Source organism: Moschus berezovskii, chromosome 27, assembly GCF_049115385.1.
Source record: "Moschus berezovskii isolate FMDL1 chromosome 27, NW_MosBer_1.0, whole genome shotgun sequence".
NCBI lineage: Eukaryota > Metazoa > Chordata > Mammalia > Artiodactyla > Moschidae > Moschus > Moschus berezovskii.
The window spans coordinates 3,333,136-3,349,461 of record NC_142486.1 but is presented as its reverse complement, the minus strand read 5'-3'; the positions used below and the strand labels follow the sequence as shown (position 1 = coordinate 3,349,461).

At 61.3% G+C, this 16,326-nt stretch overlaps 1 protein-coding gene across 1 annotated transcript; it reads right to left on the bottom strand.

Annotated features, from left to right (window-relative positions):
* Positions 1-1,799: 1,799 nt before the first annotated feature.
* On the bottom strand, positions 1,800-13,108 carry SLC29A4 (solute carrier family 29 member 4). The gene is made up of 10 exons (XM_088832872.1): positions 12,937-13,108; positions 10,131-10,256; positions 9,729-9,842; positions 9,128-9,256; positions 7,161-7,235; positions 5,706-5,953; positions 4,917-5,052; positions 4,606-4,793; positions 3,767-4,007; positions 1,800-2,788 (listed from the first exon to the last, which is right to left on the bottom strand). The coding sequence occupies exons 1-10, from the start codon at positions 13,106-13,108 to the stop codon at positions 2,646-2,648; spliced, it is 1,572 nt and encodes a 523-aa protein (XP_088688998.1). The 3' UTR covers positions 1,800-2,645.
* Positions 13,109-16,326: the final 3,218 nt, after the last annotated feature.

Below are 16,326 nucleotides of genomic sequence, written 5' to 3'. Positions count from 1 at the left end.
AGACAAACCTATAGAATTCAAAAAGACGCATGCCTATGTTCAGAGCAGCACTATTCACAACAGCCAAGACGTGGAAACAAGCTAAACGTCCATCGACAGGTGAGTGAATAATGATGTCCATATATGCAGCGGAATGCTGCTTAAGGGTAAATGAAATATCACCATTTGTAACCAGAGCACATTATGCTAAGTGAACTCAGGAATAGAAATGTCGTATGATATCACACGTGGGATCTGAAATACAGCACGAACGAAACTATGAAACGGTCACAGAGAACAGACTAATGGTTGCCAAGTGGGGAGGGATGGAGTGGCGGGTTGGGGTTAGCAGACGTAAGCTTTTATATAGAGAATGGATAAATGACACGGTCCTACTGTACAGCACAGGTAACTTCAATATTCTATGCTTATAATGGAAAGAATACGTTAAAAGATACTAACTGAATTGCTTTGCTGTACAGCAGAAATTAACACACTGCAAGTCAACTGTAGTTCAATAAAAATGTTAAAACTGAAAAAAAGCACCCAAAATCTATAATACACAAAAAGAAAAAGGAATACAAACATTAAAAATGCATCAAATCACGAGAACAAAAGAAAGTTTTAAAAAGAGATCTATAAAATGCAACTCCCAAGCAATTAGCAAGAGGGCTATAAGAAAATATCCATAATTACCTTATGGACTTCCCTGGTGGCCCAGTGGTTAAGAATTCGCCTTGCAATTCAAGGGACGCAGGTTTGATCCCTGGCCGGGGAACTAGATCTCACATACCTCGGGGCAACTAAGCCCACACTCTGCAACTAATGAGCCCGTGCTCTGCAACAAGAAACAGCACTGCAACTAGAGAGTAGGCCCTGCAACTGGAGAAAGTCCATGCGCAGCAACGGATACCCTGAACCGCAACGACCCCGCGCAGCCAAAAGAAAAAGCTAACATGCTGACCCTCTGCGGGGCCCTGAGCTGGCGCGAGATGGAGGAGCCGCACTCTTGCCGGATTTGGGGGAGGCTGGGCCAGGACCTTGGCGCTGCCACGACCCCGGCCCCCGCCGGCCCTGGGCAGCTCAGGCCGGACCCCACGGGCACCCGCCCAGCGCCCCAGCGCACCGGGCGTGCGAGGGACACGGATGGCTTTGCTGTTTGAGGGCGGTGCGTGGAGGGTGCAGTGTGCCGATGGCCAGCGAGCTCGGCGTCTGCAGAGCCGGGGATGGGCTCCTCCTTCCGGGATGGTCCTCGGGCTTTAGAGAATCTGAGTCAGGGGCTGGCGCTCACTCCCCCATCCCCCATCCCTCCTCCCCTCCCCTCCCCGGAGCCCGGAGGAGCGGCCCCTGTGGCAGCGTGGGCTCGGCCGGGTCCCGCCTCCCCAGCCCTCCACCCACGCGCCCACATCAGAGAGTAGACCGACCCGGTTCTGGGGGAGACAGAACAGCGGAGGAATCTGCTCCAATCAGTCTGTCAGCGACACAGCCGAGACCTGACCCCAGCACGCCCCCCAGCCCGCTTCCTCGCTCTGACCCTGGAGGACAGGGCCGAGCTGCCGCCCCTTCTCCTACCCCGTTTCCAGTGGACGCCAGCCGCCCATCTGACCGCCCCGGGGCCAAAGGGCACCGAGCCACCCTTGAAAGCCCACGCACATCCTGTTCGCGCCCCTCTTCACAGCTCCCTCCTGGGGCCGCCACCTGCCTGGGTGGAAGACTGGTCCCAGTCGCCACCAGCCTTGCCCCACCAGGACCCCTCCCCTCCCACCCCGCGGGCAGAGACGGAGGCGGTACAGACGTGACTTGGAGGCGCTGGTGGGGCAGAGGCTCTGCCTTCATCTTTAATGGCCAGTGCGGTACAGTCAGTGGACAGACGGCGGACAGGACCAGAACGGGTGGGAGGGCGCCTGGCCTGCCCCTGGAGAAGCTCGCCGCTGGCAGGATGCTCCAGGAATGCCCCCAGCTCAGGGTGCTGAGCCAGCCTGGAGCTCTGGAGGGACCGCCCCCCAACCCTCTTCTACTTGCCAGGGGCCCTGGGCACGTCTGTCCCTCCCTGGACAGGGCTCAAGGCCTAGGTCAGGGGGTGTGACTCCAGCCAGGCTGTGGGGCCTGCTCGTGGCTCTCAAACTGTCCCCTCCTGTACCACAGGTGGCGGGAGGAAACGGGGAGGTCGACGGGCCTCCCTGGGCAGACAGACCCTCAGGCCTGTGGCATCAGGTGGGTACCAGGATGCATGGGTGGTGCTGGCACGGGGCGGGCGCACCCAGGCTGCAGCTCCCTCATACCAAACGCATTTGCTGGGGACCCAGGGTTTGAGGACGGGGGTGTGGGGGGGCCTGTGGGAGCGGGGTCCCCCGTGGAGGAGGAGGTGCCGGTGGACGGTGGGGTCAGGGCTGTGGGGCCCTCAGAGCGGACCCAGCAGGGGACACGGGCTGGTGGTCTGTTCTACCGGGCAGGGATGGCTGAGTGACCCCACAGGGCGGGGCCGCCGGACACGGGCAGGGGCGGCGGGGGCAGGCGTGAGCCGGAGCGAGGAGCACAGCCGCACCGGCGGCGCATCCAGGCCTTGAGAGCCAGGCGGAAGCCTGGGCCTGGAGCGCCCGGAGCAGGTGGCGGTTTCCGCACAGGGAGGCGGCTGGGCGCCCCCAGGCACTGCAGGCGGGCGGGGCTCAGAGGCCCGCGGGGAAGGAGGCGTTGGCGGCGGAGGGGCGCAGGCAGCTCCGGGGGGCGTCCCGCGTGAGGCTGTAGGTGCAGTAGGCCACGGCCGAGCCCAGCGTCAGCCCCGTCATGTAGGACACCGTCATGGTGTTCCCTGCGGGCAGGGCCGGGCCTCAGCGGGCGGGGCCCCGGGGCGCGGCCCGCGCTGGAGCCGAAGCCCCGCTCCCCGGGGGAGAGGCGGTGACCACGCCAGCTCCTGCGGCCCAGGGGCTGCCCCACCCAGACGGAACGTGCTGGGCGGCCCAGCCGGGCCTGCGCCGCCTCCTCTCCAGCCTCCCTTTCCCTCCTCCTTGGCATGGATGACCTGGAGTGGCCCTGGGCCTTCCTGCAGGAACCCTGACCAGAACCCACCTCCAGTGCCCCTTCCCCACTCACCCGCTCTGCGTCTCGCTGACAACCGTCCAGCCTTCCTGCCCTCGGCATCAGGCCCAAAGCTGGGAGTCCTTGACCACACCCCCGCCCCGCCCCCTTTCTCACGCTCCATCTCCTCACCCGGCCCTGCAGGCCCTACAGTCAGAACAGGTCCCGGAACCGCTCTTTCTTCCAGGCTCCTCCCACCTCTTCACACCATTTCCCTGGCCCAGGCGGCCGCTTCTGCCCCCAGGCCTTTGCACATGCTAGTCCCGCCACTTCCTTTGCACCGGCTCGTGGCTGGCCCCTCACGCCTTCCTCTAGGGCTCTGTTCAAGCCGCCTCCCCAGTGATCCCTTGCCAGACTGCCCTGCTTCCACAGTGAGGCCGGACCCCAACTCCTCCACCCCATCAGCACAGCACGTCTTTGTGTGCTCTCTGTCAGCTCTGGACCGTCAACCCCATCAGCACAGGGACCGCTTCTATCGTCGCTGTGTCCCTGGAGCCTAGGACAGTGCCTGCCTCACGGCAGGGGCTCACCGGGCCATCGTGGAATGAATGAGGAGAGGGCTGACCAACGTCTCAGCCTACACGCTGCGAGCTGACTCGCCTCTGGGACCCAAACACAGCTGCTTGTGGTGTGGCCTTGACTTCTATGGGCCTGGGTTTTCCTGCCTGGTGGTGGACGGTCTCACAGGCATGTGGGCCGAGGCGGGCCTTACCTGCCAGCTCCCGCTGCTTGGGGCCCACTTTGCCCGCCGCCAGGATCATGGGCACGCTGCCGAAGTAGCCATTGCTGATGCCCATGAGGAGGGAGAGGACGCAGGGCCAGGCCGGGTGGCGGAGGGCGGGTGTGCCGCTAGGGTAGACGCAGAGGATGAAGAGGGGGATGAAGACCACGCGGAGGCAGGAGCAGGCCAGCAGGTGGGTGCCCCGCCAGTCCATGGGCAGCGCCGCCAGGATCTGCCGGGAGACGGATGTGTGGGCCCCGGCCTCTATCCTCGCCTCTCCAGACCCACTCCTGTCCCTGGACGCTCCCGGCTTAGGCCGTGTCCCTGTCCTTTCCTGTTTTTGCCGCCAAAACTGACCAAACCCCTCACTATGGGGACACACAGGCCTTGTGGTGTGCTCAGAACCCGGCTAAATACGACTCGTGTCCTGCGTCAGCCCTCACCAGGCAGGCTCGTGACCCCATCTGAGAAACAAGGATACTGCGGCCCAAAGAGTCATTAATTTGTAGCAAGCGGCGGCAGCTGGACCCGCTAACTAACCTTGGCTCGGAGTTTCTCAGACCTCCCTGCTGTGTGACCCCAGGCTGATGGCTTTCCCTCTCTGAGCCTCAGGTTCCTCTAGAAAAGCCCAGTGACAGGCTAGCCAGTTCTGGGTTCTCCTGCCCCCTTGCGTGTGTCCACACCTGTGCTACCAGAGACCCCTCAACCAGTGCCACATGCCCCTCCTCTTGCCCGTGGTCTGGTCCATGGCTCGGCTCCCACCCTCCCCACCTGGAGCCATGTGCACCTTCACCTGGGGGCACCCTCCCCCCACCCAGGGCGGGGCCCACCTTCCCCACGAAATCGGAGAGGTTGAACACGGCCATCAGGAGGATGGGCAGCCACTCGCCCAGGGTGCAGTGGCGGATCTCGGACTCGAGGCCCGGGAACAGGCACAGCGTGATGAAGTAGGTCACGGCGATGGAGAGCATGTCCGCCCAGATGATGCGGGCCACCACGTAGCGGTGCAGGAGCAGGGCTGTGGGCGGCCGGCGGGGTCACAGGGCGGCGGGCCCTGGGCCCCCTGCCCACGGCCCGCCGGAGCATGCGCCGCCCCGCCCCGCGCGCAGACCCGACGCCCGGCCGGGCCCGGCCTGCCCACCTCGGAAGGAGGGCCAGCTGCGCCTGATCCTTGGCCGAGGCACGTCGAAGCGCGTGTAGGCGCCCCCGCCCGTCACCTCGTGGGCCGGGCTGTCCTTCGGGGACCCGCCGTTGGCCAGCGCTGGGCCCTGATGCTCCTGGAGGGAAGACGGAGTGGGAGCGGGATTTGCGTGCGGGTCCCCGTCGCCGAGCCTCTGGGCCTGTGCTCCCCGCCACCCTCCACGCCCTTCCGGCCGCACAGGTCAGGCCTCAGCCCAGAGCCATCCGGGGAACCTGCCTGACCATCGGGGGCCTCCCGTGGGCCGGTCTCTGGCTCACTGTTGTGTCCCCAGCCCATGGCCCAGCGAGGGCGACTCGCTGGAACAACTCCTTCGAGAACATTCTGGCGCCCTTTGCCTTGCCCTCCTCGTGGCCGGCTCCCCCGCGCCTAGCCCTCACACCTGCCTTCCCTGGGCTTTCTGCGGGCTAGGCGGCCCTGCCGCCACCAGAGCGCGCCCCAGCCCCCAGGCGGCTCACGTGGACCTCAGGCCGCTGGTGCGGTCCATCAGAGCCGGCGTGGGGGCTGTTAAGGCCTCGGGGTGGGCTGTCACAGCCGGAGGGGGCTCAGGCCCCAGACTTGGGTGCCACCGGGGGACGGAACCGTGGTCCACGCGAGGAAGGAGGGCCCGTGAGAAAGGGCCTCGGGCCACAGAAGGAGTTGGAGCTTGAGACGACAGCGGGAGGGGAGAGCGAGGCTGGGACAGGGTGGCGGCCGTGCCCGGGGCCCCCAGACCCCGGCCTCGCGACTCACAAAGTGCACGTCCTCGGCGGCCACGTCGTGGTGCACGCGGTAGCCGGCCCTGCGGCTCGGGCGGCAGTGGCGGGGCCGCGCCGTGTGGTAGAGGACGAAGCGGCTGCCCCGCACCAACAGGTGCAGCAGGAAGCAGAGCAGCTCCAGGCCCGCGGACACCAGGAAGAAGATGAGCGTGCCGGCCCGCTCGTCCGGCAGCAGCAGCTTGGTGAGGATGCGGCTCAGCGACACCATCACTCCCGCCGTGCCTGCGGAGGAGGGGCCGTGACGCCCGCCCCGCCCTCCCGCTCGGCCCCGCCCTCCCGCTCGGCCCCGCCCTCCCGCTCGGCCCCGCCCTCCCGCTCGGCCCCGCCCTCCCGCTCGGCCCCGCCCTCCCGCTCGGCCCCGCCCTCCCGCTCGGCCCCGCCCCACAAGCTACCCGGCAGCGCTAAGACTTGCCTACAGGATGCATCCACGCAGACCGCCCCTCCCCGGCCCGCCGCCTGCTAACACCCCTTCCCGCCCCACTGAAAGCATAGATGGAGTGCCTGCTGTGTGCCTAGCACCGGTCCTCTGGGATGTGAGGCACAGGTGGGCCTAGAGTGTCTCGGACACAGTGGGGATGATGCACACAGGCCCTTTCCTTCTGAGGCTGGAGGGGAGAGACCCCAAGGTCGCATAGAACACCAGGATTTGGGGGTACAGGCAGAGACCTGGGCAGGGGAAGAGGACAGGGTGAGCATCCCTGGCAGGGGGCTGGCATGAGCTCTGCGTGTTTCTATTTGAGGAGCTGAAAGGAAGTTGTGGGCTTGGAACCAGGTGGGTGGGGGGTCACAGCAGGCCAGGTACCTTCTGGGGGCCCCTGCTGCTTGGGGCTGGGTGGAGGTTGGAGCTGCCGCTATGCAGAAGGGGGGCACCGCATGCGGGGGTCAGCTGCCTGGACTGGGGGCTGGAGAGGAGGGATCAGCCGGAGGGCAGGCAGGCAGGCCCACACAACTTGCAGAAGGATGGGGTGTTGAGTAACTTTCAGGTTTGAGCGTGGGGGTGCAGTTCACTGAGGCAGTGGGAAATGACATGGTGGGCTTGGGGTAGTGAGTCTGAGATGCCAAGTGGCGGTGGCTTATGGGTCTGGGGCTGCGAGGAGAGCCTGGTGCTGAGGGACAGCACTTGACATCTCGTGTGTGGATGGGCTGACCCCGCACACCCACGCGCACACACACACAGACACAAAGCCCATGCCTCACACAGGCGCTCCGAGACACTCTAGGCCCACCTGTGCCTCACATCCCAGAGGACCGCACACCGAAGAGGCCACGCCCTTCACAGCCACATTCCTCGTCTGGGAGTCGCCCCTGCTTCCTGCCAGGCATTCCCGCCCCAGGTGCCCAAGGCTCCTGAGCCCCACCTCAGTCCCAGGGAGAGGGTCGCAGAGCCCAGAAAGCCCAGCGCCCGCTCCTGGGGTCTGCAGATACTCACTCTCCCCTGTCATCACCCCCTGCGTGTACCTCTTGGGCAGCATCCCTGTGTACCCGTAGAAGCTGGATTGCTGCACTTGAGAGAGAGAGAGAGAGAGTAGTGACCGTGAGATACCACTTACCACCCGTTCAGAAGTTCAGGAACACTTGTGTTGGCAAGAGCGTGGGGAAAGGACATGAACACCTCTGGGGGAGGTGGGTGTGGTGGAAACAGCATTGCCCCCTCCCATCGCACAGTCCTGCCTTCCATGTCCCCGCCCTGGACTGGCCAGGCTCCCCCACCCCCTCTGGTCACTGACAGCCAGGCAGAAATGACACACGTCACTCCTGGACCAGGCAGGAAAAGCCCACGTGATCTTCCAGTCATTTTTCTTCCCCAGAGGCAGCTACAGACAAGGCCACATGTTACAAACGGAGAGCCGCTGTCAGTACCAGTGAGTGTGGAAAGCACCCTGGGGACAGGCTGGATGTGCAGCGAGAGTCAGGAGTGAGACTGGTTCTGCGAAGCCACTGAGACTTCTGGGCTCATTTGTTACCAAGCATAACCTCGCTTATCCTGACCGATAAGACAGAAGTGCAGGGACTTCCCTGGTGGTCCAGTGGCTAAGACTCCATGCTCCCAATTCAGGAGGCCTGGGTTCAATCCCTGGTCAGGGAACTATTAACAGAATCCACCCGCCACAACTGAGAGCTGGTGCAGCCAAATATATATCTGTTTAAGACAGAACTGCGGCACTCTCTGGGGAAATGACACCATACTGGCTCACACCCTACAGTCCAATGACTCCATGCCTAGAAGTAAACCCTGGAGCAGGACTGGCAAACTAGGGTCTCGTGATTGTCACCAGGATTTTTTTAAAAAACAGAACAGACCTGTGTACAAAGCCTGGATTGAGAATATTATTTCACAAAGCCTTGATTTCATTTATAAACATACACACACGTTTGCTGGGTCATAATGTGAAATGCATTTCTTCATGGAAGTCATGATCAACAAAACTACTGGCCTGGACCTTTGCAAACGCTGCTGCGGTAAAAGACAGAGGAAAACTGAGGACCACTTGGATTAAAGACATGACCAGTAACGCAGCATGTGGTCCTGGGTCAGAAAGACAATATTATAGAGGACGTTATAGGAACAGCCTGTGGAATCTGAACATGGGTTACAGATTTGATGACAGTGTTGAATCAGTGTTCAATGTCCTGATTTGGGCAACTGAAGACATGATTCTAGGAGAAATGTCTTAGGTTGAACTGTTACTATGGTGAAATGCCCCGAACTGTTAGTATTAAGGCAAAAAGTGTGACAGTGTCTGGAGTAACTCCTGAATCGTTTAAAGAGAAATGTTCATTATTTTACATTTATATATACGTACAGGGAAATTTATATACACATCTACTTTAGAAGTGGGGAGAGACAGAGAAAGCCAGAGAAGGAAAGAAGGCATTTGCAGCAAAATAGTAACACTTGGTGAACTGAGGCGACAGTGAAGGGCAGGGAAGCCTGGCCTGCTGCCCTCCACGGGATTGCAAAGAGTTGGACGTGATTTAGCGACTGAACAATAAGAAGGTGAAATGTATGCGACTCATCATCTTATTCTTGCAACTTTTCACAGGTGAGAAACAGTTTCAAAATAAAAAGCATTTTTTAAAAAACATTGGAAAGCTACTGCCCGAGAGAAACACTGACACGGCAATACATGCCTGAGAGTTTGTGAAGCAGTTTACACCTGAGAAAACCAGGGACGTGCCCGTGTCCGCGTGAGACTCGGGCATGTGGACATGTGCGCGGTGTGTGTGCTCCGACACTGCGGGCCCAGCGCACGCAGCCCCGTGGGGTGCAGTGTGTGATGCGTGAAAGTGGACATGCCCATGTGCACGTGGACACACACCAGCCCTGAGCCTGGCTCACCCTATGTGACACACCCCCAGCACACAGCTCAGCCCACCCTGGCCCCTCGGCCCTACCTGTGCAGCCGAAGGCCACGGTGCCCACGGCGGCCAGGTTGATGGCGTAAGCCTGGTCCCGAGAGAAGAGCTGCAGCCAAACATCGCAGATGCTGATAAAGAGGAGGGGGCCCAGGGCTAAGAGGTAACCTGTGCAGGGAGAGGCCAGAAAGGGGAGCAGTGAGCGGCGGGCTGGGGTAGCCCCCTCACCCCACAAGGGCCAGGTCTGAGTGCTGTCTCTCTGCCATTCCCCTTAGGACTGGGAGGGCAGGACATCTTAGAGGTCTCAGAGGGGCACCTGGAAGACTTCCTGGAGGAGGCACCTCTTGAGCTGGACTTTGAAGCTGAATGTTACCATGGAGACAAATGGTAGAGAAAAAGCAGGGGAGAGCAAGGGCCCCGGGACACTTTTGGGGCACACAGCAGCCTCCCCAGCTACAGGCATCATGCCGGCGTGTGCTGCACCCCACAAGCCAGACCCGGTTTCCATAGCGGAACCTGTGACATTCCTAGGAGGAGGTGCACCCATCTTACAGACAAGGAGAGTGAGGCGCAGGGAATGGAGGGGTGCGTGGTGGCCAGAGGGGAGGGCTGGGAGCCGGGTGGGCAGCGGGCAGCGTACCCGCGGTGATCCTCGTGTGCAGGCTCAGCCTCTCCACCAGCGCGTTGTTCAGGAGCACGGCCACCAGTGCCACCAGGATGTAGGTGAGGCTCATGTCAAACACAATCGAGGTTCCTGCGGGCGGTGGGGGGGCGCTGGGGGGGCAGCCGGGGCTCAGAGGAGCCCCACCCTCTGCATCTGCCCCCACAGAGCACTGCTTTCTCCCTCTGCCCCAGAGGGGCTAACAGCCCAGAGAGGGTGAGGGGCTGCCCTGGGGTCACGCAGCGATTCACAGCGAGCTAGGGTTTGAAGAAAATGGCAGCACACGGAGTGGGGTGCTGCCCGAAGGGTTTCTGGAGGGCAGCAGGCCCGAGCCGAATGAGCGGGGCAGCGGGAGCTGGCAGGACGCGGCTGGGGGCCCACCTGGGTAGTTGTGGTGCAGGTAATCCACGTCGGTGATGAAGCTGTTGTAGGGCAGCAGGAAGCCCACGCCAGCCAGCAGCATCGCGAAGTAGATGGCATGGTAGCGGTCGTCAGGCACCGGCTCCTCTGCCGACAAACCCAGACTTCAGGTGAGAGGTGGACAGGCCCGCGCATGGCTGCGGCCATCACACTGGGGCTGCAGGCCACCGCCACGGGCGCAGTGAACCACGCCACCCCCAATGGTGACCAACACAGCCACAGCCACTCCAATGGCACCCTAACCGCAGACATGGCATCCCACCATTCCACGCCACCATCGTGACCACTGTCAGCATGGCCACTCCTACCATATTCAGCCACGGAAGCCATCATGACTGTGGGCACTCTCCACCCCTGTGGCCACAGCTGCCCACACCACTGCCATCACGGCCAGTATCAAAAGTTACAAAACACTGTGGCTGCTGTCACCATCGGACAGCCATCAGACCACCATCACTGTACCGTGGTCCCTCCTCACCCCGGCCGCTGTCACCACAGCTGTCATCACCCCGGCTGCCATCCATCCCACAGCTGAGGCTGGCAAAGCATCACGGCTGTTGGGATCACCATCACAGCCACTAGAACCAGGGTCACTGTCACCGGGCCACTGTCCACCCTTATGGCCACTGCCGCCCGAGTCATCACCATCGCGGCTACTAGATCTACAACCACCCGTGCCACGACCAGAGCAACCCTCACCACAGCCGCCGACCGTCACCAGGAGGCCACCACCAACACGACTCTGACCACCACCGTGACCCTCTCCGCCCCCTCCGTGACCCTCATCATCATGGCCACTGAAGCGCCTGGCTGGACGGAACGCTGAAATGGCTTTTTGCAGACTCAGTACAGGGCCAGCTGGGTGTCAAGAACCAGTGGGGCTGAGGCAGTGTTCTCTGGGAGGCTGTCTGTGCTCTAGTTCTGTGTCCAATAGACACGGCTGGTTCTCCTAGAGTTAGCGTTCTCATACCCAGGAACCATGGCGGAAGTGAGAGCAGGCAGAGTCACTGCAGCCTGCAGAGGCCCCCTAACTAGTGCTGTTGATGCTTTTGAACTGCAGTGCTGGGAAGAGTTTCGAGAGTCTCTGGGACTGCAAGGAGATCAAACCAGTCCATCCTAAAGGAACTCAGTCCTGAGTATTAATTGGAAAGACTGATGCTGAAGCTGAAGCGCCAATCCTTTGACCAGCTGATGTGAAGAGCTGACTCACTGGAAAAGACCCTGATGCTGGGAAAGATTGAGGGAAGGAAGAGAAGGTGGCGACAGAGGATGAGATGGTTGGATGGCATCACTGACTTGATGGACATGAGTTTGAGCAAGCTCTGAGAGATGATGAAAGACAGGGAAACCTGGTGTGATGCGGTCGCAAAGAGTCAGACACAGCTGAGTGACTGAACAACAGCAAAACGTTCGCTTCCCACCCCCCTGTCTCCAGGCTCTGCTGGTGCAGGGGGCTTCCTTGTAAAGGGCGGGATGGTTCCACCACAAGACACAGTGATCCTGCAGAGGATGGGGTTGCTGTGCGCACTGGGGGTGGGGGGGCTGATCCTGACCATCACGGGGACGTCTGGGTGCTCCCAGATGAGTCGGTCTGGAAGACAGGAGATTCCTTATGGCCTCTCTCAGGACGTCTGCCCTGTGTGATACAGTCGATGGAAAATGACCCCAAACCAAGTCTAGCAGGACTGCCAGTGCTCCAGAGCCTTCAGGAAAAGAGCCCTGACCAGTTAAGGTGCTGGTGGAGGGCACAGGGACTGTGGGGGTGGGGTGGGGGGGGGGAGAAAGCAGTTATAAATACCAGCTACGGTCATGTGACTAGCCAGACAGGAGGACTGACTATTCGAGCATTTCTTCCTTATTTTGATGTGAATACGTGTGTGTGTGTGTGTATTAGGGCTTCCCTGGGGGCACAGACGGTAAAGAGTCTGCCTGCAATGTGGGAGACCTGGGTTCGATTCCTGGGTCAGGAAGATCCCCTGGAGGAGAGAATGGCTGCCCACTCCAGTATTCTTGCCTGGAGAGTCCCGTGGACAGAGGAGCCTGGCGGGCTGCAGTGATCAAACGCTCTTATTTTACTCACTTTCTCATCCCTGTATCATCTAACACAAGGTGTGCTCATAACAGTTAACTCTGCATCTCAGTATTTAAGTTTCGGGGAGCAAAGAAGAGGGGTGAACATCGACACACCAGGGCTGTGCATCCCCTGGAAAAACGCTTAGTGTGTTTGCATGACTTGCCCAGGGTCCCTGAGCAGACACAGAGAAGGGAGCTCTTTGGAACCCAAATCTGCCTGACTCCAGACCCGCATGCTACCTACTCTGCAAGTCAGCCCTATTTCCTTCACCGAGGGAACCGGAGGCTCAGAGAGGTTGAGGTCTTTGCTCTAGGACACACAGGCAGGTAGTAAACAGGTCCTTGAATCTCACAGCAGTCCTCCTTTCGAGTACTTCGCTGAAGAGAAGCAAGACTGGCTCTGGCCAATGAATGTGGCCAACACAACAGACGTCGCCTGCAGATGGAGGTCCACACACGGCCAGTGCGCCTGCGCCTGTGGAAGCCCACATTAAGGTGGAGGTGTCCCTGAGCACACCTGGACACACGGCGCTGGTGAAGGCACGGGGGCCGTGGGCTCCTTTGTCGCCGCAGCAGGTCTAACCCATCCTGACCAGTGCTGCCTCTGGGCTCAGGGATCCCCCCACCGAGGCTCCCCTTCCCAGGAAGGCTCGGGAGGGCTCCCAAGGCCAACCCTCCATTGCCCCTCACTCACCAGAGTCCGTGAAAATCGGGATGCCCCTGGTCCTACCACCCTGGGTCTGGGTGGCCCCAGCCACCGCCTCCTCCAGGTGGCCGCTGTCGAAGCTGAAGCTCATCACCACGCTCCCGTGCGGCGTGCTCGCCATGCTGGCCTCCCGGGGGCGCTGGCTGCCCACCGAGCCCATGGCGGCCGCGCTGCAGAGAAAGCAAAGGAGGCCGGATGGGGAGCCCAGGAGAGGACCGCCGCCCCACTGCCGCCCCACCGCTGCCAGGCCCCCGCCCCCCAGGGCCATTCGTCCTCTCTATTCATCCCATCCTTTCTCTCTCTCTCTCTTTTTCCTTTTTTTGCCATCCCACATGGCTTATGTGATCTTAGCTCCCCACCCAGGGATTGAACCTGGGCCCTCAGCACTGAAACTGCAGAGTCCTCATCCCGCCCATCTTGAAACAGTGCGCTGGGTGCAAACCTAAGCGGACACATGATGTCACGTGACTTGTGTCTTAAGATGCTCCCTGGCTGCAGCAGGGAGCAAGACTGGAGGACTGCATGAGGGCGGCGGTGGTGGGTACGGTTGAGAGGGAAACAGATGCGGTGAGGGGGGAGGGATGGTTTGAGCACGCTGTGTGCCAGTGTGGCACTCGAGTGTCCCATGAACCACTGCCCTCTGGGAGGAGGTTCCAACATCCACTCATTTGATGGCCGATGAAATCGAACGTTACTGGGTGAACAGTTCCTCGGCCCCGCCACCCTGGTCTCACAGGCGGTGAGCGGTGGGGCCTAAACCTGGACCCAGGCCTGTGGGTCCCCAAGCCACCACGGCCCGCATACTGGGGGAGCCACATGGGGTGGCAGGAAGTCCTCCCTCTCCTGCTCTTGCTTCAGTTCAAATCTGTATCTTTGGAGGAAAGGAACTAACTGATCCTCAATGGACGCTGTTGTTCAGTCGCTCAGTCGAGTCCGACTCTTTGTGACCCCATGGACTGCAGCATGCCAGGCTCCTCTGTCCCATCTCCTGGAGTTTGTTCAAACTCATGTCCGTTGGATCAGTGATGCCAGCCAACCATCTCATCCTCTGTCGCCCCCTTCTCCTCCCGCCTTCAATCTTTCCTAGTATTAGGGTCTTTTCCAATCAGTCGGTTCTTCCCATCAGGTGGCCAAAGTATTGGAGTTTCAGCTTCAGCTTCAGTCCTTCCAAAGAATATTCAAGACTGATTTCCCTTAGAATGGACTGGTTTGAACTCCTTGCTGTCCAAGGGACTCTCAAGAGTCTTCTCCAGCACCATTGGAGAAGTTGGGTGTCTAACTTTTTTCCCTAAAATACTGACCAGTTTATTTCTGTAACAACCTTTAATCATTTATCTGATTGCCAGGAGGATACACACTCATTGCAGGGAACCGGAGACAGAGATGGGACGTGGCAGCATCGGGCACTTTGTGTGGCACCCCTGCTTCCTGATTCCCCCTCCCCCTGCAGCACGGGTCAGGGCACCCACAGAAGAGGCGGGGAGAGGGGCCGCTTCCCAAGGGACCCTGTGTGCCCGGAGCTGCTCCGATTCTGAGCTTGGCCCATAGCCACACCCACCCCCACCTCTGCCTGGTTCATCTCCTTTCCTCCAGCAGCCCCGCCCCAGTCTACCTGCTCCCCAGCCTCCCTTGGGGTCCCCCTGTGTCTTTGCTCCCCATAGAGAGTTTTAGTTGGGGTCTGAGAGTCTGGGGCCTTCTCTGCTTCCAGGTGGGTCTCGGGGAAATTCTGTCCCTGCCGGCTGGGGGCTGACCAGCAGATGGGCACTCAGGAGCAATGTGTGTGGGGGGACTGGGAAACCAGGCGTGACCCCCCCTCCAGGCTCAGCCCCAGACCTCCTGCCGCATCCGGAGCTGGGGGGCCAAACGGGACTCAGGACGGAGCTCAGTCTGGGGGTGAAGGGCTATGGCCCTGGGCAGGGTCCTGCACCGGAAGCTTGGACACCCTGGGTCCCCCAGCCACCCGGCATCCAGGGTGGGCCCAGGACAGGGTCTGCACCGACGAGCACCCCTCCCTCCAGCCTTGGAGGATGTCCACTTCCGACCCCCTGGCCTGTGTTCCCGAGACAGACGCAGTGCCCGGGACACGCCCAGCCTCTGCGCTGAGGTTTCCGCCAGGCCGAGAGGCCACGCCACCCGGGAGGCGGACGTGCTCTGCATGGAGCCAGGAGGCCACCCCGCTGCTCCCAGATGCTCTGCAGGCGAGACGGGCAGCTGCCACTCACCCTGCCTGGGCCACTGTGCCCTCGTGCTCCTCCAGGCCCCCTCCTGGGAGGTGCTCAGTGGCCCCAGGACCCCAGATATGACCTCCCATGTTGGCAGGGCAAGGGGGTTGGCTGGAGGGGGCTGCCCCTCCCGCTCCTGGGCTGCAGGCCTCCAAGCCATCCCCCCAGACCCTGCCACACCCAGCTCACTCGACACAGGCAGCCCGGAGCCTAGCTCTTCCCCCAGCCCCTCCTTCTTAGGTCCCCGCTTTATTTCAACTTTCTGGACAGGCACAGGGGCACAGGGGTCTTCTCCACACCCGAGCAGTCCTGAAGGCCCCCACTTCGCAGAAAGAGAGGCCGAGGCACAGAGAGCCGGGTCCAGGGGCCACACAGCTTGTGCTGGAGCCCCGCCAGGCCGACCGCCTTTGGCTCCCCCCATTTCAGAGGCAACTGAGTTCCAACTGTGCCCCCAGGGCACTGTGAAGGCTCTGGGTGTGTGAACCCCAAGGCCAGGCTGACCCCTCTCAGGGGCTGCACTCCAGCCGGAGGGCATAGGGAGCCTGGGATCTGCTTGGAAAGCCAGCCAACTAGTCTCCCTGGGGCCTCAGGCCCCTGTGAGCCCCTGGCCCTGGCTGGCTGGATGCCCTTGGATGGTGCTGCCCCTGGACCCGCTATCTGAGCCAGCTTGTAAGTTCTCTACTGCTCTTTCCCCAGCCAAGCCTTCCGGACTGGCCCAAAATCCTCCCTGGTGGTTCTGCTCACAGGAAAGTGGGTTTGCAGGCCCTCGGGCCACCCTCTGCCTGCAGCGTGTGTAGGAGGCAGGCGCAAATGCACTGGCCAACCGGCCACAGGCGCCAGGCGGGTCCGGGGTGCCTGGCCCCGCCCCTGGCCCCTGGCCTTGGTGCTGCAGTGCCCCCAGCCCCGGCTCCCTGGGCGAGATCTGCCCCACAGCAACGCAGTCGGTTCGCAGACCGGCGCTCCTGGGTGAAGCACAGCCGGTAGGACCCCTGGGAGGTGACCTCTGGGCGCAGGCCCCACCTCTTTCAGCCGCTCTCCCAAGAGCTGGGAGGGGGCGAGCAGGGGGTAGGGGCGCGGTGGGGCGGAGGAACTTCCAGGGAGGAACTTCAGCTGGAAGGATGCTGGGGTGTGCCCGGGGAGGAGGTGGCGCCCGGCC